We start from the raw sequence: 24,547 nt of genomic DNA, 5'->3' as shown, positions 1-24,547 counted from the left end.
TTGAGCCTCCCCTTGAAATTTATTAGGAATGCCAACGCAGATGTCCCTTTGGGGAACATACTCCTCAGAAAACTTGAACCTATAAATAAATTTTGCACACCAGAACTCAAATCAGAAAAAAATATAAATTTTAATGATAATAATACAGTCATGGCCAAAAGTTTTGAGAATGAGACAAATATTAATTTTTCCAAAGTCTACTGCTTCATTTTTTCTAATGGCAATTTGCATATACTCCTGAATGTCAGAGTGATCAGCTTAACAGCAATTACTGTACTTGCAAAGTCAATATTTGCCCAAAAAATGAACTTTAACCCCCAAAACACATTTCAACCTCATTGCAGTCCTGCCTTAAAAGGAGCAGCTAACATCGTTTTAGTGATTGATTCATTAACACAGGTGTGGGTGTTGATGAGGACAGGGCTGGCGATCAATCAGTCATGATTAAGTAAGAATGACATCACTGGACACTTTAAAAGGAGGCTGGTGCTTGGTATCATTGTTTCTCTTCAGTTAACCATGGTTATCTCTAAAGAAACACGTGCAGCCATCATTGCACTGCACAAAAATGGCCTAACAGGGAAGAGTATCGAAGCTACAAAGATTGCACCTCAGTCAACAATCTATAGCATCATCACGAACTTCAAGGAGAGAGCTTCCATTGTTGTCAAAAAGGCTCCAGGGCGCCCAAGAAAGACCAGCAAGCGCCAGGACCGTATCTTCAAACTGTTTCAGCTGCGGGATCGGATTACCAGCAGTGCCGAGCTTGCTCAGGAATGGCAGCAGGCTGGTGTGAGTGCTTCTGCACGCACTGTGAGGCAGAGACTCTTTGAGCAAGACCTGGTTTCAAGGAGGGCAGCAAAGAAGCCACTTCTCTCCAGAAAAAACATCAGGGACCGACTGATATTCTGCAAAAGGTACAGGGAGTGGACTGCTGAGGACTGGGGCAAAGTCATTTTCTCTGATGAATCCCCTTTTCGATTGTTTGGGACATCTGGAAAACAGCTTATTCGGAGAAGAAGAGGTGAGCGCTACCACCAGTCTTGTCTCATGCCAACTGTAAAGCATCCTGAAACCATTCATGTGTGGGGTTGCTTCTCAGCCAAGGGAATCGGCTCACTCACAGTCTTGCCTAAAAACACAGCCATGAATAAAGAATGGTACCAGAATGTCCTCCAAAAGCAACTTCTCCCAACCGTCCAAGAGCAGTTTGGTGCCCAACAATGCCTTTTCCAGCAAGATGGAGCACCTTGCCATAAAGCAAAAGTGATAACTAAATGGCTCATGGAACAAAACAGAGATTTTGGGTCCATGGCCTGGAAACTCCCCAGATCTTAATCCCATTGAGAACTTGTGGTCAATCATCAAGAGACGGGTGGACAAACAAAAACCAACAAATTCTGGCAAAATGCAAGCATTGATCATGCAAGAATGGACTGCTATCAGTCAGGATTTGGTCCAGAAGTTAATTGAGAGCATGACAGGGAGAATTGCAGAGGTCTTGAAGAAGAAGGGTCAACACTGCAAATATTGACTTGCTGCATTAACTCATTCTAACTGTCAATATAACCTATTGGTACTCATAATATGATTGCAATTATATTTCTGTATGTGATATAAACATCAGACAAACACTAATAAAAACCAGAGGGCAGCAGATCATGTGAAAATATAATTTTGGTGTCATTCTCAAAACTTCTGGCCATGACTGTACTTAAAATCATGACTAATATTGCTAATGGTGAAGGGTACCAAAAGAAACAAGATACCATAGACCAGAAGATAATTATGTCAAACAAGTTCTGACTCCTACCGCCATGATATCCATATACCAAGTGGCTAATCAGTATCCCATGCCGTAACCAGGCTTAATACTTATGAACACCACATGGGGTCAGTAAGAAAAAGGCATAAGGTACCGTCACACTAAGCGATGCTGCAGCGATACCGGCAACGATGTCTATCGCTGCAGCGTCGCTGTTTGGTCGCTGGAGAGCTGTCACACAGACAGCTCTCCAGCGACCAACAATCCCGAAGTCTCCGGGTAACCAGGGTAAACATCGGGTTACTAAGCGCAGGGCCGCGCTTAGTAACCCGATGTTTACCCTGGTTACCATTGTAAATGTAAAAAAACAAACACTACATACTTACATTCCCGGTGTCTGGTCATGTCCCTCGCCTTCAGCTTCCCGCACTGACTGAGCGCCGGCCGTAAAGTACAGCGGTGACGTCACCGCTGTGCTGTGCTTTATGGCTGGCCGGCGCTCGCCAGTCAGTGCAGGAAGCTGACAGCGGGGGACATGACCAGACACCGGGAATGTAAGTATGTAGTGTTTTTTTTTTACATTTACAACGGTAACCAGGGTAAACATCTGGTTACTAAGCGCGGCCCAGCGTTTAGTAACCCGATATTTACCCTGGTTACCAGTGAAGACATCGCTGGATCGGCGTCACATACGCCGATCCAGCGATGTCAGCGGGAGATCCAGTGACAAAATAAAGTTCTGGACTTTCCCCAGCGACCAACGATCTCCCAGCAGGTGCCTGATCGTTGGTCGCTGTCACACACGATTTCATTAATGATATCGTTGCTACCTCACAAAAAGCAACAATATCGTTAACGATATCGTTATGTGTGACGGTACCTTTAGTGTCAATACATAAGATATAACACTATTTACCTCTGGTCTGATGGTGCCACAGCCCCTACGCGCGTTTCAGCTACGTGTGCCTTCTTCCGGGGGAGTCACTCATCTCAAGGAGGACATTGTGCATTATCATTGTAATGCAAACATTTTGGAATTACCTCAAATTGTTTATGGGTCATAGCCATGCGGAACACAGGAGTGTTGTATTAAACATCACCACAAGTTCTGGCTTCTTGACTAACCCGATGTGAAGGACTAGGTCTCAAAACATCATCATTTCTACTGCACCTACAGGGGTCCAGTGAAGAAAATGATGAGGGTGGATTTGTGGGAAAAATTGCTGGGTATACAAATTGGTTTCGACCACCATGAGGGTTACAAAATTCTCAGAGAAAAATACTTTGAAAGTCTATTTCTGCGATACTGGTGGTGTCAAATTGGATTCCTGATTGCGTCACAAAATCAAGAATCTGTGGCACAGTAATGGTGGGCATTGGTTAATTTTCCGTCCAGGGGAGTCTGCATGGCGGTTCAGTATCACCTGAGGAAGAGGAGGAAGAAGAAATATAAAGGAAGGTGGGATCCTCTCTCATGATCGGTGTCAAACCCAAGGAAGGCCTGTGCCTCCTCCATGAAATACAGTGATTGGGACAAGTGGGACATTTTTTCATGTATGTGGTGTTTCTGTGTGTGTACGAAATGTTATTTAGGTGTGTGTGTGTGTGTGTGTGTGTGTGTGTGTGTGTGTGTGTGTGTGTGTGTGTGTGTGTGTGTGTGTGTGTGTGTGTGTGTTTGGTGTAAACGTTCTATTTTGAAAAGAAAAAAAAAAGAAAAGAATCTAGAAAGAAAAGGAAAAAAATAAAACATTTTGTAAAATAAAAAACAAACACTCAACGGACATAAGTAAAAAAGAAAAAAATACTGAGCACTCGCAACTATCTGACACTAACCCTGACTATATTCAGTAAAAAATAATGCGGATTACTACAGTATATTTTTAGCGTCTCTAACCTAGTCCTATCAAGTAATTACATTTTTTAAACTATTTTTTTCACACCAAAAAAAAAAAAAAACCAACAATCAAGGCCGATCACTGATAAGTGTCCGTGATCAGCGGCTGTAGGATGCACACATGTATGTGATTCTTTTTTTTCTGCATTAACTACATTCAGTAAAAAATACGGTAGTAGATACAGATTACTATGGTGTATTTTCACTGTCATTAACCTACTACCATATTTTTCAGACTACAAGACGCACCTCAAATTTTTTCAGAAGGAAAATAGGAAAAAGAATTTAATGTGTTAAATGGGGATCCGTATTACAGTCCGAATTCAGCTGGGGCGGAGAGGGGGGGGGGCGAAACGACAGCGCTGGTGGAGTGTGGTCACAGGGGGTGTTCGGTGGTCTGGCGATATGACTCCCATCCCAGACTGGCGCAGCAGGTTCGGAGGTGCTGGGGACTCCGCTAGCATTTTGTGAAAGCCTGGAGGAACCCGCACATCCATTACTGCATTGCGGTGGCCTCCGGGAAATCCCATCCTAGGCTGGTGCGGCAGGTCTCTTTGGCGCTCTGTGGTACGGGGGGCTCCGCCAGCATTTTGTGAAAGCCTGGAGGCCCCCACACATCCATTGCTGCCATGCGGTGGCCTCCGGGAAAATCGCCGCCGGGGGCAGCGCATGCTCAGACTAAGATCTCGGAAACGAAATCTCGTCCTGAGCTGAGATCTTGGGACGAGTTCTCATTGTGGAGATCTCAATCTGAGCATGTGCCGTCCCTGGCGACCATTGTCCCGGAGGCAATGGATGTGCAGGGCCTCCGGGCTTTCACAAAATGCCAGCGGAGCCCCACCACAGAGTGCCGAAGAGACTTGCCGTACCAGCCTGGTAAGGGAGTGTGACCATCGCCTTGCAAAGTCGGACCGCCCAGAACACATCTGAAGCTAGAATGAGGAAGTGCAGGCGGTCACTGTGGGGTCAGATTGCGGCTGTGCTTGCTGAATTGTGCCATAAACATCAGTGTCAGATTGCACCAATCAGAGCTGGCCCTGGTTATGCCGTCATTGCTAGGCTCCAGTCTATGATCGGTGCGCTTACAGCGTGATCATACGCAGGACATCAATGTTTCAGGCAATTTCATTGTCTGAATTACTGAAAACGCAGTGCTTGGCTATTCTGCATATAACAGTCAATCACAGCTATCGTAGTGATGGAGACTCCCGATGTCCTGCTGTAAGATCCAGCAGGCACCATAACGCGATTACCACGACTGCATACGCAGTGCCGCATTAAGATATGACATAAAGGGATTTTCCAGAATTTTACTGTAACGCACCTGTTTAAGCTGGACCGGGCTCCACTTCCTTTCCCCATGGCCTCCGCCCTTACCTCTACTCCACATTAGGGTTTACAAGCTGCCCAATGTATCTCGGTGACATCATTAAGGCAGTACTGTGTTTAGCTGCAGTTTGTAGGGACTGTCAATGTCCAGACTTTTTTGTTGCTAAGGTCTCCTCAGACTTTTGTCATTCTGCATCTAGCACCTACGACTCCACAAGTTCATCTAGTTAACCCGTTGTTTGCAGTAAGCAATATAAATTGACATATAGAGACCAATCTCAAAAGCTGCAATTCTCTTTGCACACTCCTGTGATTTCTACAAAGCCTCAGGCCTGCTGGTTAATCTTTGGTTGGCTCGCTGCAGGTTAACCAATCATTTGCTGTGGACATCACAAATTGCTATTAGAGCATAATCACATTAAGGCATTTTGACACCTATATCTGTGTGCTGCTTCAGACCCGTAATCATCCCTTTCATCTGCACTTCTGATTTTGTGGCTTCCAGCGTATCCCATCTCACCCGCTTTTCGTCTGCCAAAATAACCAGATTTTAGGTTCCTACTGCTCTAAGTGACTTCCAGCCCACTGTGCCAACTCGCTGGGTCTGTGTGTCCATCCTGACCCTGCGGGTTTTTGAATCCACCTTATGACATAAAATTGCCCTAAAGGTAGAGAATGTTAACAAAAACCCCAAATATATAATTATTTAACCTTTGCTGCCCCAACTCGAATTGTTCAGATCCCATTTTCTCACCTGACCGCTGCAGCTAATCATTGGCTTAAGCAGTAATGTTTGCATCTACACCATATGAATACTGAGACCAGTGATTGACTGCAGTGGTCAGACGACTGATGGACGAGACGTCATCATTTCTGGCATTGGTGACTACTATTGGGAAAGCTGTGCTAGAACAATCACTCCCAAATTTAGAGCCAATTTTGAACAATCTTCTTTAAGATTCATCAATTTCTGAAACTTGGTCTTAAGGTACATTTATACTACAAGATTATTGTGAATGAGAGTTCCTAGAAAAGCTCATTATTGATAATCTTGCAGTCTTAAACTGCAGTCATTTAATCCTGCCAAATCAGGTAATGTAAACCCATATTACCAGATTCTGGATTTCAATATTACGGTTCCCACGTGAGTTGTCACCTAGATTTCAACAGACCATAGATGGTAAATCTGTCTAGTTAGGCCCTGATGCATCCAACACTCATAATTAAGGAGTAGGCAAATTAGTCACTCAGGAACCTAGGAAAAGCTCTAATGTACAAGACGGCCTACTGTACAGTCATGTTATAAAGCAATTCCGTACACAGATCAGTCGTAACATTACATCGAAACAGATCTGACTGACAGGACTGGGGCCTCTTAGGGTGTCTAACATCAACATTTTCAGCCTTCATCAAGTACATCAAGTATTCTCTTCCGGGTTTCTGGCGGGGTGTTCTCCTCCTTAAATGACAGTTCTCATAAATAGCAGAGCGATAGCATTAGTAGAACTATAAAGATCAGCACAAGTGGTTTGTTTTGAAGGGTACAATACTATCACCCTACGTATACATAGAGTTAACATGATATTTGAACAAGCAGAATGCTCAGAGAAAGCTGTGATGAGGAAACCTGCTCAGAAAGTAGCTGATGGTGGAGGAGGTAATTTTGCAAGATTTATAACAGCAGCTTGTCAGGAGCTAAGAGGGAGGTGAGCAGAAGCTGCTGTATAGAAATCAATGAGTGGATCGAGCTGGTATATGTTAGGAGATAATTCCACTCCTGAAATGTTACTACTACTCAGCCAGGGTCTGGGAAGGCACTAGTGGCCAAGGTCAGTGGGAAACAGCTGTACATTATGAAAGAAAAAAGCTCCCACAGAAAGATAATGACAGCAGATAAGAAAAGTAAGTCAATTACAAACATGCCTATATTCATGCCAAGTAAAATAATTTAATAACTCGAGAATACCCCTTTAAAGAACTAACTGTTCACTTCCTACCTGATATATCTCACCCCGTATGAGGGATAACCAATGTTATTCACTTGATAATATCAGTGGTTTTAATGTTTTATAGCCAAAAAGGGTTATTTTAATATTTCTAAAAGACAAATTCATAAAGCGTGATGTGTCTTAATTGCCATTCTATAAACACAAAAGTATTGCGTAGCTTGAACTATAGCTTTTCCTACTGTAAGCTAAACACAGGAAACAATAGCCTCTTAGTAAACAGTCAATTTATGTAAAATACTGTACTCTCAATAATGATCCTTGCTCATTGTTTGTACAATTGATGTAAGAAACCATTCTCTGGGGTCATTGGTGCAAGTAATCATTCACTGACTAAACAGATCAGTCAATGATGGACAGATCAGACTATAGATCAGAGATACATAAAATGCTGACAGTAGAGAAACAAATAGATTATTGAATGGGGTCAAAGGTCTCTCTTAAAGCGAGAGGTTAGAAAAGTTGGGCTGGTTTAGTTTAGAAGAAAAGATGCTTTAGATTTATGCTTTCTAAAGACCTGACAAGTGACCAGGGGGCATTCATTACATGTGGAGGAAAGGAGATCCTGGCATCTATATCGGAAAGGGTTCTTTCCAGTAAGTGGCCTGGTATGCTTTTTCCAGTAAGTGGCCTGGTATGCTTTTTCCAGTAAGTGGCCTGGCCTGCTACATAGGGAAGCACTTTTTGGGCCTGTGTCTGATGAAAGGAGGCCGGTGAGAATGTTAAACTATACACCAGGAGCATTTCCAGGTAATTACGTTCTCCTGAGGGCACAAATGCTGTGTGAAAATTCCAACTCTGCGAAGGGTAGAATTGAAGATAGGAATCTGCTAGATATGTCCACAGTATAAAGCATGTTCTAAACTCCACACTTTTTTCTAACTTTGAAAACCTCTTTTCATAAAATTGAACTGCATTTTGTTAAATAAATCTGCCATATCGTGTCGGAGCTTGGCCTTACTCTTGGTTTAGCGGCTCCCCGAGTCGTAATAGGACAGAGCACTGGCGCTTTATATGGTGAATGCAAAAGACATCAGCCACAAGGAGATGAATTTCCTTACATTTATGTTCTCTGCACTTCTGCGCTGCCCATGGGCATAAAACAAGGGAAATTCTCTGGATGCTGTCAGTGATGAGGAGCGTCACTAGATTGCTAGAATTGCTTCCTCTTGTAAAAGGGAAAGTTTGAGCAATGGCTGACGTGCAGTTCCACAACGTGTAAACAATGGTTCATCAAGGGCAAACCTGATTAACGTACAGGCATTAAATACTGAGATTCTCTTCAGCTGTAATAACGGCCCATGTTTAGTTCTTTACTGATTGAAAAATATCAAGTTACCGCATAGAGGTTTCATCACGTTCTGGAAACAGGCGTGTAGTTAAGGGAGGGGGAAAAAATAAGAAGAATCTGCACATCTGGAAGAAATTCTAACTTTCCATGACACAGTTTTGGAAACTTAATTTCCACTATATTTCACATGACCAGATGGCAGCGAACACATCCTATATTTAGCCCATTTTATCACTGATTGAATGTTTACAAAAATGCCAGAACATATAAGAATCCAATTCTGGCGTAGTATACTATGAAAGACGGTTGAGTGATAGTCACTGAGGACACCAACCACAAGAGCAGTGTATATGGAAGGCGGCCTAGTACTAAAATGTGCCCGGACCTCAGAAAGTAAAAAAAAAAAATCACCCATTATACTGATCAATCAGAGATAATACATAGCCATCATCAATAAGGGGCATCCATTGCTTCCACAAGTGGTTACCCCAGTCTGGTCAGCAGAAAACATGCAACAGATTTAGGAGGACCGCTCAATAATAGGAATAATAGTCCCAGTAAATCTATATTTATAGTGAACCTGCTACATAAAGAAATGCTACTTACCTGCAGACTAGGGGTAATCTGCATAAATAGTATTAGCCTATGTGCACACTTTGCGGATTCCACTGCGGAATTTTCTGCAACGGAATTCCAAAATCCGCAGTGAAAACCCGTTGCGGTTTTTACTGCGGATTTATCGCGGTTTTTACTGCAGTTTCTTATGCGGATTTTCATCTGCATTTTCCTATTGGAGCAGGTGAAAATCCGCAGAAAAGAAGTGACATGCTGCGGAATGTAATCCGCTGCGTTTCCACGTGTTTTTTTTCCGCAGCATGTGCACAGTGTTTTTTGTTTCCCATAGGTTTACATTGTACTGTAAACTCATGGGAAACTGCTGCGGATCCACAGCGGTCAAATCCGCTGCGGATCCGCAGCAAAATCCGCAAAGTGTGCACATAGCATTATAAATCCTATGTAGCAGGCTTACTGGAGCAGCGGCTACAGGGAGAAAATGATATATTATTCTTCCAGCAGCCGCTTGTTTCCAGTCACTGGCGCTACAGGGAGGAATTATAGTCACCTTTCAATACACAATGAGCGCTGTAGTTGAAATCACTCCCAGGAATTTTGTGTCTGCAGCAGGGTGGATTTGATTTAAATCTAACTGATTTAAATCACGATTTAAATCACTAGTAAGTAAGGCTTGATTTACATCAGTGATTTAAATCAAAGTTTCTACCTAACTGAATTTGACTCCGCAGAGGTCCCAGCCTCTTCTTCACAGCAAAAATGTTACAACATGAACAGAGTTGAGAAAAAGACCTTAATCCTATTGTTCTACAAACCTATGAATACAGAATCAACCCCTTCAGTGCCAAGTCCAAGAAGTTAGACAATATGTTTCTGATTGTTTGGAGTGGAATAGATCTGCACAACACAAGAAGAATGTGAATCTAAGTGTGAGGAGGAGGAAGGGCAAGCAGACAAGAAAATGAAAGTGAAACTTTGAGCTCAATGCTGCAGCATAGCCACAGACAGACAAGTCTGGATCTGTTTGTGTGTACGATCTGAGGTTTATTACATTCTTTCCTTATAATGGCAGCAGGCCGTAAAAGAGACCAAGTTTGGGAATATTTTAATGAAGCTCCTTCGCCTATCGGTAAGGCAGGCATGCGTGCATAATGCAAACGATGCAACAAAGAGATGCAAGGCCTGGTGGCGCGAATGAGACAACATCATGAGAAGTGCGGTGATGAAGATGACTCATGACTCATCTTCATCACCACACTTCTCATGTTGCCTCATTCGCGCCACCAGGCCTTGCATCTCTTTGTTGCATCGTTTGCATTTTGCACGCATGCCTGCCTTACCGATAGGCGAAGGAGCTTCATTAAAATATTCCCAAACTGGGTCTCTTTTACGGCCTGCTGCCATTATAAGGAAAGAATGTAATAAACCTCAGATCGTACACACAAACAGATCCAGACTTGTCTGTCTGTGGCTATGCTGCAGCATTGAGCTCAAAGTTTCACTTTCATTTTCTTGTCTGCTTGCCCTTCCTCCTCCTCACACTTAGATTCACATTCTTCTTGTGTTGTGCAGATCTATTCCACTCCAAACAATCAGAAACATTGTCTAACTTCTTGGACTTGGCACTGAAGGGGTTGATTCTGTATTCATAGGTTTGTAGAACAATAGGATTAAGGTCTTTTTCTCAACTCTGTTCATGTTGTAACATTTTTGCCGTGAAGAAGAGGCTGGGACCTCTGCGGAGTCAAATTCAGTTTTGAGAACTGCGTAAGTAAAGCGAGCGTCTGTGATAATATAGGAGAGAAACTGCCCACTAATCCTACAGAAACCTCTGGAAGAGCATGGCATTGTGAATGTTACACATATACAGCCTTTATTCTACTGAGTTAAACAACTCAGCTTTATCTCATGATGGAAGAACCTTTGGATGGTAAAATATTTTCCTCAAAAAGCAGTTTATTGAAAAAAATCCAATTTAAATAAAAAAAATCCGATTTAAATCAAAAAAATCCGATTTTTTTTTAATTTTTTTAAAAAAACATTGATTTTTATCCACCCTGGTCTGCAGACACTCGCACATCCTCTATCACCTGTCAATCAAAGTGTCAGAGGTGATTACAGCTCTCCGTGTAGTGAAGAGAAACAGAAACCGCTGCCTGCACAACCCCGAAGACTAAAACTTCATTTTCCCCTCATAGATTCTGCTCTTGGAAATCGGTTACACAGGATTTAAAAGCTATTAAATGATAAATTGCATTTTTGGATGCGACAGGTCCCCTTTAATACGATATTTGACTGCCCTGTGAATTTTAGGGAGAAATTATTTTCTGAACTAAATTATAGCATTGGTATGTATTCTTTAACTAAAAAAAAACAACAAAAAAGTAATAATTTAGACTTACCTAAGACGTTGCCTGCAGGCACCTCCTCCAAATCTTCCAGTTCACGACCCATCAGGAGGTACAGGTTATCCAGGGTGCAGCAAGCCATGTGCGGAATGGCAGAGATGTCAGCATTGATGGAGCAATCAGATGGCAACTGAAATAACAACAATGCTTTTAGAGGGTAAAAAGTAAACTTAAGAACTTAAAGGGGTCGTTCACTTTACAAGAACTTTAGATGTCAACTATAGAAGAAGGATTTTCCTTAGTCAGCTCATCCCAATGGAGGATCCACTGCACGGAGGCTGGCGGTGCAACAAGTAGTTAAAGGGAAAAGACAAATTTCCTGTATCTAGGTCTTACATAAAAAGCCATAGTTTTATTAGAATAAAAACAAACAAAAAGGATTTTCCAAAAACTTGCAGTTCCATCACCACATCAATATTGTGGAGATCAGACTGAACTAAAGGAATCCATCTTGTCTTCTTCCTGAGAAATCTCGCTTACAACAAGATACATTTCTGCTGACTTGACATTTCCTTTTATGGAAGTAATCATGTGTGCATTCCTTCTTTCAATAGCAGCCTTTCATTCACCTTCCAGATGATGTAACTTTCTACTGATAAAGACTGGTATAGATTGTTTATGTAAGAGATAGTGAAATATGAGCGCTTGTGCGCATGTCTGTAAAAGAATAATTCTTTTCTATATAAAGGGAGGGCAAAGCCCAGAGAGGGAGATGTGCTCCTGGGCTTCCCTTGTATATGATCACACAATACCTTGTTTGCGTGTCATTTACTCAGGATCCCTACCTCTAGTAAGCCAGGGACTGAGAAGGACTTAACATTTCTTTGGCGCACCGAACAGGGACCCGAGATGAGAGTATTTGCTCGAGATTCACCTGCAGATACGGACAATGGAGATCTGGGATAATGGACGGCAAATGAACTGAAAAACCTGGCCAGGTAAGAGACATTATTAGTTCTCTTTTATCTGCCTTGTATTGTCCGAAAGATCTCTATGAGCCGTGTCACGCTGGGTTAGTCTAGTAGTGAGTAGATACCTATAAAACTCGGGTTACTATATTGTATAGATTTATGAGTCCTGTCCCTGGCAGTGTGTGAACAGTGTGAAGGTTGTGGTATGTTGTGAAAGAAGAGCAAAAGTGCGTAGAAAAATAAGCCGAAATAGTTGGGGTATAAGCCTTATACACGGAAGTCAGCCTAACTGGGTCATGTGGTTGCGTCCTTTCGGGGAGACCTCCGCCCATGCTTGACTCTCATTTAAGTGCTTAACCTCCTTCATTTCTGGATAAGGTTTGATAGAATGAGCCCAGGACGCGGGTCCATGAGCCTGGGACAAGTATGCTAACTGACACAGAAAGTTTTGTGATCTGTATGGTGTTGCTGGGTCTGTTTGCGTGCATAATAGCACTTAAGTACATTCTGCACATTAGAAAGAATGGAGCAGATCAGCCCTTCAATATTTTAGCTCCCTAGGAGAGAAGGCAACGAGACATCACCTAGGATAAGTGATTGTCCAAACGTCACCTGGGGTAGAAATAGCTAATATTGAAAAAAAATAAAAAAGAAAAATGGGAAATAAACAGACAAAAACCGTCTTAGGACAAGTGGAAGCAGCAGATATCATACAGGAAAGATGTGGGAAGACAGTCAGAAGTCAGATTAGAAGGGTAAGAGAAAAATTGGGAATTTCAGAAGCACTTATGTTCAGTACAGAATGGGAAAAACTGAGTAAAGAACGAGGTGGAATTATCAAAGACAATGGGTGGGAAGAAATCATACACTGTATGATAGAGGTCTCAAAAACAGCTAAAGAGGAGAATTGGAAGTATGATCCAGACACTTCCAAATGGATTATGGGGAAGGGAAAAAGTTGTGACATAATCCCACCACCTTACCTAGATCCAAAAGCCCAATCATTTGTACCATCTGGAGGAGCAGAAGGAGGAAAACAATTTCCAGCCTTGTATCCCAATCTTGGTGGGGTAGGAGGATGGGTATGTTCACACTGTGGACAACAAAATCCAGATTGGAGAAATGATTGCCTAGTCTGTGGTACACCTAGACATGGCGCTGTACTTGCCCCTGTTAGGGTAGTACCAAGACCCTTTAGGGAACCTGGTGCTGACGGGGTAATGGGAACTAGATATCACCAGACCCGACAGTATTTTCCTTGGTCCCCTGCTGAAGGTATGTCCCTCCTGCATAATGCGCCTGATCCCACTCAATATCCCATCCGATTTGCACAATACATACAACAAATCATGCAGACTCATGCTGGGGTCTGGGCGGACGGGGAAGAATTATGTAGAATGAAAATGTCCCCCGGACTTTTTCAGGAATTATTGACACACCTACAGCCCAATAGACCAGTGGCAGAAGGGGGTGCCTTACAGACAGAAGCATCAGGTACCCAGTTCACAGAGGCATTAATAATTTTCATGAGAGAAAAACAGAGGGAAAGGGGATCTACGGGTGTGATTATGCAGAAATTTGGGCAAAGTATTGAAGAATATAGTCAAGAATTAGAAAATAGCTTTAGGGATGAAGGATTGGATTTGACTGATGCTTCAGTAAGGAGACTTTTTACAAAACAATTAATAGAGGGGCTAGATCCGAAAATCAGAGAAAAATTTAAATCCTCTACTCCAGATTGGAGAACAATTGAACAACCAAATATTGTGAAACAACGATGTTTAGGAGTAGTCATGGATATGAGAGAGAATCGTAAGCCTGTTAGAATAGCACAAGCTAATACAGGAGGAAGAGTGAGACACAACTTTCCTTGCCACTACTGTAAAAAGCCAGGTCATTTCCAAAGAGAGTGCAGGAAGAAGTTGGCAGATATAAAGTCAGGCAAATTTGTTCCCAGAAATAACCCTCCCCAAACGGACAACCAGCAGAAATCTACCATCATAGATGGTCTCATACCAGATTCAGATTGACTCGATGTGTTACAAACTTCCCTACCAGCTAGAAGACCTATGATACAGGTGAATGTGGGGGGGGAGAGAGATTCCATTTTTGATAGATACAGGTGCAACTTCCTCAATTTTGAATCAAGATTTTCTTCCGAATCCGGAAGATATTTCAGAACAAACAACTTTTGCTGAGGGTTATGATGGGGTAATTCGAACACTGCCATATACTGTGCCCCTAGAGGTCTCATTAGGACCTAAATGTTTTGCATCCAGATTTTTGTATGCCAGAGGTGCCCCAACATGTTTGTTAGGAACTGATGTCCTAAAGAAATTAGAAGCTAACATCAATTTTAGGGAAGATGGCACAGTTATACTGACTATCCCTGATGATGCAGAAACATTAGAACAATATGTTAGAATTCAGGCTTTTGAGGATTATGCTGAAGAAAAAGAGTACACCACAGATCTAGACCTCTCAATGGTCCCAGAAACACTGTGGGCACAGGGTGACACCGATGTGGGACTATTGCATATCTCTCCTGTAAAACTATCTGTGCAACCAGGAACTGTTCTCCCACAGCTCAGACAATACCCTGTGAGTGCCCAGAAGGAACTAGCGATTACAAAACAGATAGAGGGATATAGAGAGAAAGGAGTTTTGGTAGAGATACAATCACCTGCTAACACTCCTCTGTATCCAGTCAAAAAGAGAACTCTTGATAAGAGTTCTATGCCCAAATATCGTATGGTACATAATTTAAGAGAAATAAACAAAGTTCTAGATCCAATCACCCCAGTTGTACCCAATCCTCATACGTTACTATCACAGATACCAGCCAGTTCTCAAGTATTTACTGTAATAGATCTTTCAAATGCATTTTTCTCGGTTCCTTTACACCAAGATAGTTGGCATTTGTTTGCATTTACATTTAAGGGCAAACAGTTGGCGTGGACACGCCTTCCACAGGGAATGATACACTCCCCTACTCTTTATTCAAATGCCCTACAAACAGTCCTTCAGAGGTTTGAACCCGAACCACAGGTAGTAATTTTGCAGTATGTGGATGACCTACTACTTTGCTGCCCAGATCTAGAAACTGCAGAAAGGTCCACTGTGAGTTTACTATGTTTTTTAGAAAAAGAAGGGTGTAGAGTGAATAGACAAAAGCTACAAGTTTGTCAGACCAAAGTGGTCTTTCTAGGTCATTGCATTTCTCAAGGTAAAAAGCATCTTACACCACAAAGAACTGAAGCAATAAGACAGATGAATGAGCCTAGAAATCATAAACAGCTACGAGCATTTTTAGGAATAGTGTCTCATTGTAGACAATGGATTATACATGCCAGTCAACTAATGCAACCACTGTATGACTGTGTAAAAAGTGAACCTTATTTGTTGACAAAAGAAGGTCAGATTTTGTTCCAACAATTAAAAGATGCCCTTGTTTCAGCTCCAGCGTTAGGGCTACCAGACTACACCAAACCGTTTCAGCTTATGGCTGCAGAAGTTGATTCCCATGCTACAGGAGTTCTTACCCAGAAGCATGCAGGGAAACAAAGACCAATTGCATATCTTTCAGCAAGGTTAGATCCCGTAGCTAGAGCAGCGCCAACCTGTGTACGTGTAGTTGTTGCTGTCTCACTATTGTTGGACAAAGCATCAGAAATTGTTCTAGAGCATCCACTCACAGTTCAAACTACACATGATGTTTATGGGATATTAAACCAGGTCCAACCAAAACACATTTCCATGGCCAGACATTTGCGGCTACAGTGTTCTTTGTTGCTCCCCTCTACTATCACATTTGCTAGGCTTCAGACTCTCAATATAGCTACACTGCTACCTCTCGAGTCTGAAGGGGGGAATAACGACACTGATCCACACGCAAATTTTTTCCCTACAGACACACATGATTGTACAGAGCTCATTTTACAAGAAACGGTAGGCTTACCCAATGTATCCGAAACACCACTTCAAAATCCAGATTTAGAGCTGTTTATAGATGGTAGTAGGTTTGCAGATGACACAGGTAACTTCCATACAGGGTATGCAGTTGTGTCAGAATCTGAAACTCTCAAAGCAGAACCACTTCCACCGAAACAGTCTGCACAAGAAGCAGAACTAACAGCATTGATTGAAGCTCTTAAAATAGCTGAGAACCAGACAGCTAATATATACACTGATTCTAGGTATGCACATGGTATTGTGTTTGATTTTGGAGTTATCTGGAGAGCTAGAGGTTACATGACAGCGTCAGGACAACCTGTAAAACATGCTTCTCTGATCAAACAGATCTTAGAGGCTGCACAAGAAACAAAAGAAGTAGCAGTAATCAAGGTAGCTGCACATGTGAGACTCGACACTAGGGAATCTAGGGGAAATGATAGGGCTGATAAAGCAGCCAAAGCAGCAGCTGTCAAACCCTTACAACAGGTTCATACTGTAAACCCCACAGAAAATACTGAAGATAGACTGAGACAAGCACAGGAAGATGCAGGAGAAGAGGAGAGGGACAGGTGGAAAAAGGAAGGGGCAGAAGAACAAGCGGGAATTTGGAAGAAAGATGGACTAATATGTCTACCTAGAGCCTGGTATCCGATTGTAGTTGGTGGACTGCACCACCCTACTCATGTGTCTGCAAATGCAATGACACTACTGGCAAAGCAAGTCTGGTTGGCTCCAGGTTTTGGCAACTATGCAAGAGACTATTGTGCTGCATGCGCTATATGCCTGACACATAATCCCGGACAGACAGCAAAGACCCCTATGAAGCACCACGTCCGACCTCTCTACCCGTTTCAGCGATTACAAATAGACTTTATCCAGCTGCCAAAAAGTAATGGGTATGAGTATGTGTTGGTATGTGTGGACATGTTCTCGGGGTGGCCAGAGGCCTATCCAGTTCGGAAGGCTTCAGCTAAAAACACTGCTGTAAAGCTAGTTGCCGAACTGATACCCCGTTACGGTCTCCCTGAAGTGATCGAGTCAGATAGGGGTACTCATTTCACTGGAGAAATATTTCAAAATGTACTGAAAATGTTGGGTGTTGAAAGTCAGTTACACACTCCGTACCATCCTCAAAGTTCTGGTAAGGTGGAACGAATGAATGGAACTTTAAAATTAAAAATACAGAAAGCCATGGCTGAAACAGGAAAGCCTTGGACAGAATGCCTTCCACTGGCCCTTTACTCAATACGCAATACCCCAAGGGGTAAGACTAAACTGTCTCCATATGAAATTTTGTTTGGCAGGACTGCCAATTTAGGATGTTATTTTCCACAGCAACTTGTGTTAAATATTGAGTCATTGACTTCTTATGTGCAAAATCTTCAGAAACAATTAACTAAGGTGCATGCACAAGTTTTTGCTTCCCTTCCAGATCCTGACAACACAGAAGGAAGTCACAAGTTGGAACCAGGTGATCAAGTCTATGTAAAAAGACACACCAGAAAGGCTCTAGAACCAAGGTTTGACGGACCCTTCCAAGTCCTGTTGACAACACCTACATCAGTCAAGCTTGAAGGAAAGGCATCATGGATACATGCAAGCCTTTGCAAGAAAAGCAGTATAAACTCATGATATTGATGTTAATAATGATAACCTCAACGGAGGCGTGGGATAGACTGAATTCTCTAGCCCCTTTGAACAATAGATTCGTACAACATCATAGAAAATTAGTGCATGACTTGTTAAACAATACACAAACCCTGACAGATTGTTGGATCTGTACCCATTCGCCGGTATCAGCCACAAGTATACCTTTTCTAGCAGTTCCCGTATTAGCAGAAGAAATATTCGCTTGGCCTAATTGTTCAGACAACCTGGCCAACAACCAAATTGGTAATGCTAGGCTGTGGAATACTACAATCGCCATACCAATTGTGGGATGGGTAGAATTTCCTTGGTGGCAGGGTAATCTCTCAGGGAGTAACACACATCTACAATATTTAGCATTTAGGGGAGGAAAATGGGTACCTAGAAATAAGACTGGATTAACTAATTTAGGACAGGTCCCCACAGAAAATCTACAGCTTAGTTTCAGTACAACCGTCCCCCCCTCTGATGCTTTCAAACCTGTAGTATTGGAAAGATACATACATAATAGAAAATGGAAACATTCTAAATTGTTCCTCCAAGGTGATGCAAACAGTTGTACAAGTAAGCTGGGGAACCTGGTTTGTAATGAATCCAATGAGTATATCAAAGGAATGCCTGTATGTGGGAATCCCGCAGCCGGGTACTGTAGCCCCTTGGGACAAAAACCCTCTTGGTGTATGCTTCAGAATGTATCTAGATTTGTGGACTTGGCTCACAGATTGGTATTGCAGCACTCAGCTCTATGGGATCTGCCTGAAGGTACATTTTGGATATGCGGAGAAGGAGCATATAAATGGCTTCCCGTAGGTATAAAGGGTACTTGTACATTAGGACGCCTAACCCCGGCTACATTCATAATTTCAAATAAACAAGTGAATATGCAAGCCGTGCCCAAGCACACACTGTATAAAAGAGCTGCAGATAACTCACCACGTCCCTCGGGGAGGCCACATATAGTACAAATGGGAATTCCTAACAAAATTGCTAGTACCATTTTTATTTATCCTATGTTAACACAGATGTGGGATAAATTAGTTAGAGCCACGGATTATCTAGATGATCAGATCTGGGATATATTGGATATACTAAACACTAGTATAGCTGTACAGAATCAGCTTATAATAGTCACTAACCAACATACCCTGGTATTGGATTACCTAACTGCCTCACAAGGGGGTATGTGTCAAATCATCGGACCCACCTGCTGTCATTATATAGACCCGAATAGTACTATGAGTATGACAAAGACAATGACCAGAATAAGGATAGCTGGTGGTCAGATACCTTTTCTTTTCTTAACCCAGCCAACTGGTTCAGAGGAATCGGTGGGTGGGTTGCTGGGATTATGCAGAGCATAATACATATAGTTATGATTATTGTAGTCATATACGTACTATTCCAGATTGTGCTCAAGAGTATCTCAGTATGCACAGATAAACTTTGTGTAATAGATGCAAGAGTATAAAGTTTTTTTTCCTTCTTCTCTTATGTTATCCTTTGCTAATACTGATTATTGCGCTTATTTTGCTATCCCTTTGTAATGTCTGTACTTATTGCAAAACAAAGAAAAGGTTGCGAGAGTTAAACGGAAGAATTAATACTAGATTTGATTCTCTTATTGAATACAAGCATGTACATGTGTAATACCAAATAAAGGCTTTGTCTTTGGCCCTGTGGTAATAAAATAAATAAAAGAAAATGTCAAAGGGGGGAATTGTGGAGATCAGACTGAACTAAAGGAATCCATCTTGTCTTCTTCCTGAGAAATCTCGCTTACAACAAGATACATTTCTGCTGACTTGACATTTCCTTTTATGGAAGTAATCATGTGTGCATTCCTTCTTTCAATAGCAGCCTTTCATTCACCTTCCAGATGATGTAACTTTCTACTGATAAAGACTGGTATAGATTGTTTATGTAAGAGATAGTGAAATATGAGCGCTTGTGCGCATGTCTGTAAAAGAATAATTCTTTTCTATATAAAGGGAGGGCAAAGCCCAGAGAGGGAGATGTGCTCCTGGGCTTCCCTTGTATATGATCACACAATACCTTGTTTGCGTGTCATTTACTCAGGATCCCTACCTCTAGTAAGCCAGGGACTGAGAAGGACTTAACAATATAAAAACATATAAAATTAGAGGCGAACAAGTCATTGCAATGACTAAAGACATGCGTCTGAAATGAATCGTCATACAGTATGACCTTTTTCAGAGAGCTCAAGCCCCCTTGTTGAATAACTCATAAAAAGTGTCTAGAAGTCGGGATCCTGGTGCAAATGACGCCAGAAGTCTGGTGCATTTAGCTTGTTAAATCAATCATACTGTTCTTAGTCTGTTAAATGCAGTATTGTCAGCACGATCTCAACCCTCAGACTAATTATATGTGCATGTAGCTCTTAAAGACAAGTCCAGCAATAGCTTTACATGACCAGTTTGTATCTCTTTTACTGAGGAATCAATGTTTGAACTGATATGCACGAGGCTGAAGAAATATTTGTAGATCTGAAGCCTCTGTCACTCCAGCTCTAGTCACCGCACATTGCGGCTTGCTCCTGCTTGACTGAGGACTCCTTTGCCTGAAGTCACACATCAAAGAGGCCGTCAATCAAGCAGGAGGGGGCGGCTCTGGGCAGGCGGAGTAGAGCTGGAGTGACAGAGGCTTCAGATCTACAAATAGTTCTTTAGCCTCATTTACATATCAATTCAAACATTGATTTCTCAGTAATGGAAGAGCGGACTGGCCATATAAAGATATTGCTGGACTTTTCTTTGAAAAAGCTACATGCACATATAAATAATTTGGGGGGGAGGAGGTGAAGACAGATTTCCTACACAATACAAGTCACTTACACCATTAGTAAGGTATACAAAACACAAATCATCATCACTGTTACGTGTTACGGAACCACTCAGCACCCAGAATATGTTGTGCAGTTATATGTATGTATAATAGGTTCCATGTGAGATGCATGCCCCTAATGCATCAGCCCACAGGCAGCGCCCTGGGCAGAGAGGACACGATATTCCCCTTTTGTCCTCCCCCCACCTTTGTAATTCCCACAGTAAATATTGGCAGGCTCCGGCCACCTGCGGCTATTGTAATGTATGTCTGGCCTGCCGCTTTTCTATTGGCCTGCCCTCTGTATCTGTGTGATATATTCTGTGTCCTGTGAATAAAGTGTTGTCCGACTGGAAATACGTGGAGAAGCAGTGATCTTTTATATGCGCCCATGTAACCAAGCAATTCCAGCCAGCGTCCTTCATTCAGACTCCAGCCAAAGCAGAGTGGACCTCCTGAAACACGGGGTGGTACTGAAAGAGGTACCCCAGCTTGGTAGACCCGATTACAATCACATCAAAGAATTCTTGGTAGAAGCGATCCAAGACAGATCACTTGTGCTGGAGGAGATATGCAGCATCTTCTATCAGAACATGTAATGCTACAATGATAATTTATGTACATGTCATTAACATTCCATGGTCATACATAAACAAAGGGATGCATTTCCCAAGGATTCCAGGATTGCCCCTTAGAAAGGAAAAAGATATTGACTGAAATGTCAGATCAGAGCTTAATCCCTTGATGAAATTGAAAGAAATACTGACTTTCCTGGCATTATACTTCATTCCAATATGTTAAAAGTGGTTGCAAGTCAATTATACATTCAATCAGTCTCATGCAGAGTTCCACTAATAGATACAATTACTATAACAACAGAATCTTTGAGTAAGGCCGGTCTCATTGCTAACCCTCCGAACTTATCTTCTGCGCACAGAGCAGTCAGCAGACCTGGTAATGTGAAAATCCTGCCACTGCTGAAATCATAGCAGGTAATGGATTTAGTCAACTCTAGCGCATAACCTTCTGGTAAAACATGCACAGCAATCCCAAAACAGATGGTGTCCATTACACACTGGATCAAATTATTTTTCCTCCTTCTCAAAGAATGCCAAGCAGAAATGAATAATGCCGAGCCATATTTAGATGTATACTCACCAGCCAACAAAGTGCAAGGGCGCCATAAATACACATTTGTCAGTATGATTTAAAAATTGATCAGAAAAAGATATCATCGAATAAATATAATAAAATATTAACTACTGCATTTAAAGGGGTTATCTAGTAAGTGACATCTTTTGCAATATGCTCAGATTGGTTAAAAAAAAAAAAACAGCAATATTCTTATTACCACTGATCCCCCGCAGCTCTTGGCCCAATGCTGTCTGGTCTCCTACCAGTCTCCATTTTCTGTTGTAGAGAGGCTATCCCTCTTCAAAGGGACATGTGATTACAGCAGCCAATCAGTAGCTGTAGAAGATCACTGCTGTGACCAGTGATTGGCAGAAGAAGTCACATGTTCCTCTGATGGAATGTTACTCCTGAAGCAGGAAGTAGAGACCAGAGGGGGATCAGGTGGCATTCCAAAAAGACTACGTGGAAGGAGTATTGTCTCTTTTTCCCTTTAATTATTGTGAGCATTTTGTAGAAAACTTTCAACTCTCTAGCCAACCCCTTTTGCTACATAAACTAAAGTATTTATATACAACTCTTAATCATTGAATTAAAATTTATTTTAAAAGTCAGATTGCCACACAGTCTGCCTTTACAAACAAAAGTGAAAAATGGGTTGTTTTAAACCATTAAAAACAAAGATATTTTTCATTCTGGTGTTTTCGTGGTTTTCTCCCCTTCTACCTACAGCAGTAACTTATTTCATTTTTCCATAGACAGTTGTGTGAGGGCTTGCTTTTTGCATGACAACATGACAATTATAGATTTGAATGCTACCATTTGACTATATAATGTACTAAAAAAAACAGGGAAGGGGAATGCAAGTGCAGTGAAAAATTTAAAAAAATACTGCCTTTGTTTTCTTTTTTTTTTTTTTTTCCCTTTTTTTTTTACAGCTTTGTCTGTTCACCATGATAACAGGAATTCCAAACAAGAAGTATTTTCTTCTGATGAGTTTTTTTAGCAACTAAAATATTAAAGAACTTTGTAATATATTGCTCAAAAAAAAGTAAGTGAACGCTAAAATACCACAGCCTAGATATCACTGAATGAAATATTCCAGTTGCAAATCTGTATTCATTACATAGTGGAATGCGTAGAAAACAATAAAACATAAAAATGATCTATGTAAATCATAATTAATATCTCACGGAGGTCTGGATTTGGAATGATGCTCAAAATCAAAGTGGAAAATCAAATTAGAGGCTGATGCAACTTTAGTGGAAATGATGCTCAGTGTGTGTGGCCTCCATGTACTTGTATGACCTCCCTACAACGCCTGGGCATGCTACTGATGAGGTGGCAGATATTCTCCTGAGGCATCTCCTACCAGACCTGGATTATAGCATCAATCAACCACTGGACAGTGTGGTGCAGTGTGGTGGTTGGTGGATGGAATGAGACATGATGTTCCAGATGTGCTTGACTGGATTCAGGTCTGGGGAATGGGCAGGCCAGTCCAAAGCATACATGCCTTAATCATGCAGGAACTGCTGACACACTTCTGCCACATGAGGCCTAGCATTGTCATGCATCAGAAGGAATCCAGGGCCCAGTTCCCCTGCATATGGTCTCACTAATGGGTCACAGGATCTCATTCCGGTACTATGTGGCCCTCCAAAGAAATGCCTACCCACACCATTACTGACCTACTGCCAAACCGGTCATGCTGGGGGATGTTGCAGGCAGCAGAATGTTCTCCATGAGGTCTCCAGACTCTGTCACATCTGATCAGTGTGAACCTGCTCTCATCCGTGAAAAGACACAGCAAGCCAATGGTAAGTCAGCCATTCTTGGTTTTCGCTGGCAAATGCCAATCGCCCTGCACAGTGTTGGTGTAAGCACAACACCCACTTGTTGACGTCGGGCCCTCATACCACCCTCATGGAGTTTGATTCTGACAGCTTGAACAGACACATGGATGTTAGTGGCCTGCTGGAGATCATCTTGCAACGCTCTGGCACTGCTACTCCCGTTTCTCCTTGCATAAAGGAGGGTGTAGAAGTCCTGCTGCTGGGTTGTTGCCATCATACGGCCCCATTTTATGTCTCCTTATGTACAGGCCTCTTTCCTGCTATCTGCTCCATGCTGTGGACACTGTGCTGACAGACATAGGTAACCTTCTTGCCACAGCTCGCATTGATGTACCATGCTGAATGAGCTGCACTACCTGAGCAATTTCTGTGGGTTGTACAGTAGACAGCATCTCATGCTACTGTATCTGTAGGGGTGAGAGCAATAACAAAATGCAAAAGAGACCAAAACAACTGCCAAAAAGGATGAGAACAGAGAAGTGGTCTGTGGACACCCGCTCATAACCACTCCTTTACTGGGGTTGCCTTGCTAATTGCCTATCACCTGTTGTCTGTTCCCGTTGCACAACAGCAGGAGAAATCGATTCACAATCAGTGTTACTTCATAATTGGACAGGTTGATTTTACAGAAGCGTGATTGACTTGGGAGTTACATTGTGTTTAACCGTAGAGATATATATGTGTATATCTAATATATAAAGCTGAATGTGTGTGTGTGTGTGTGTGTGTGTGTGTGTGTGTGTGTGTGTGTGTGTGTGTGTGTGTGTGTGTGTGTGTGTGTGTATGTCCGGGATTGGCATCTGCACCGTCGCATCTACAGCCCCAAAATTTTGCACAGTCACACGTCTGGACCCTGAGAGCGTCATATGCTATGGTGTGAGGTGAAATTTTAACCCCGCGCTTTCCAATTCACCAAACAATTTTGCCCCTATCTACATAAT

At 42.1% G+C, this 24,547-nt stretch overlaps 1 protein-coding gene across 2 annotated transcripts in view; it reads right to left on the bottom strand.

Moving 5' to 3' along the window:
- Nucleotides 1-24,547, bottom strand: part of EFL1 (elongation factor like GTPase 1) — a 488,390-nt gene that overhangs the window by 267,105 nt on the left and 196,738 nt on the right. For both annotated transcript variants that reach the window (XM_069766104.1, XM_069766103.1), the window contains exon 15: nt 11,261-11,396. In XM_069766104.1, the coding sequence (XP_069622205.1) occupies nt 11,261-11,396 (136 nt within the window). The remainder of the gene's footprint in view (nt 1-11,260; nt 11,397-24,547) is intronic.

Source organism: Ranitomeya imitator, chromosome 4, assembly GCF_032444005.1.
Source record: "Ranitomeya imitator isolate aRanImi1 chromosome 4, aRanImi1.pri, whole genome shotgun sequence".
Lineage (NCBI taxonomy): Eukaryota > Metazoa > Chordata > Amphibia > Anura > Dendrobatidae > Ranitomeya > Ranitomeya imitator.
The sequence above is the reverse complement of the archived record's forward strand: the minus strand, read 5'-3'. Positions and strand labels throughout refer to the sequence as shown.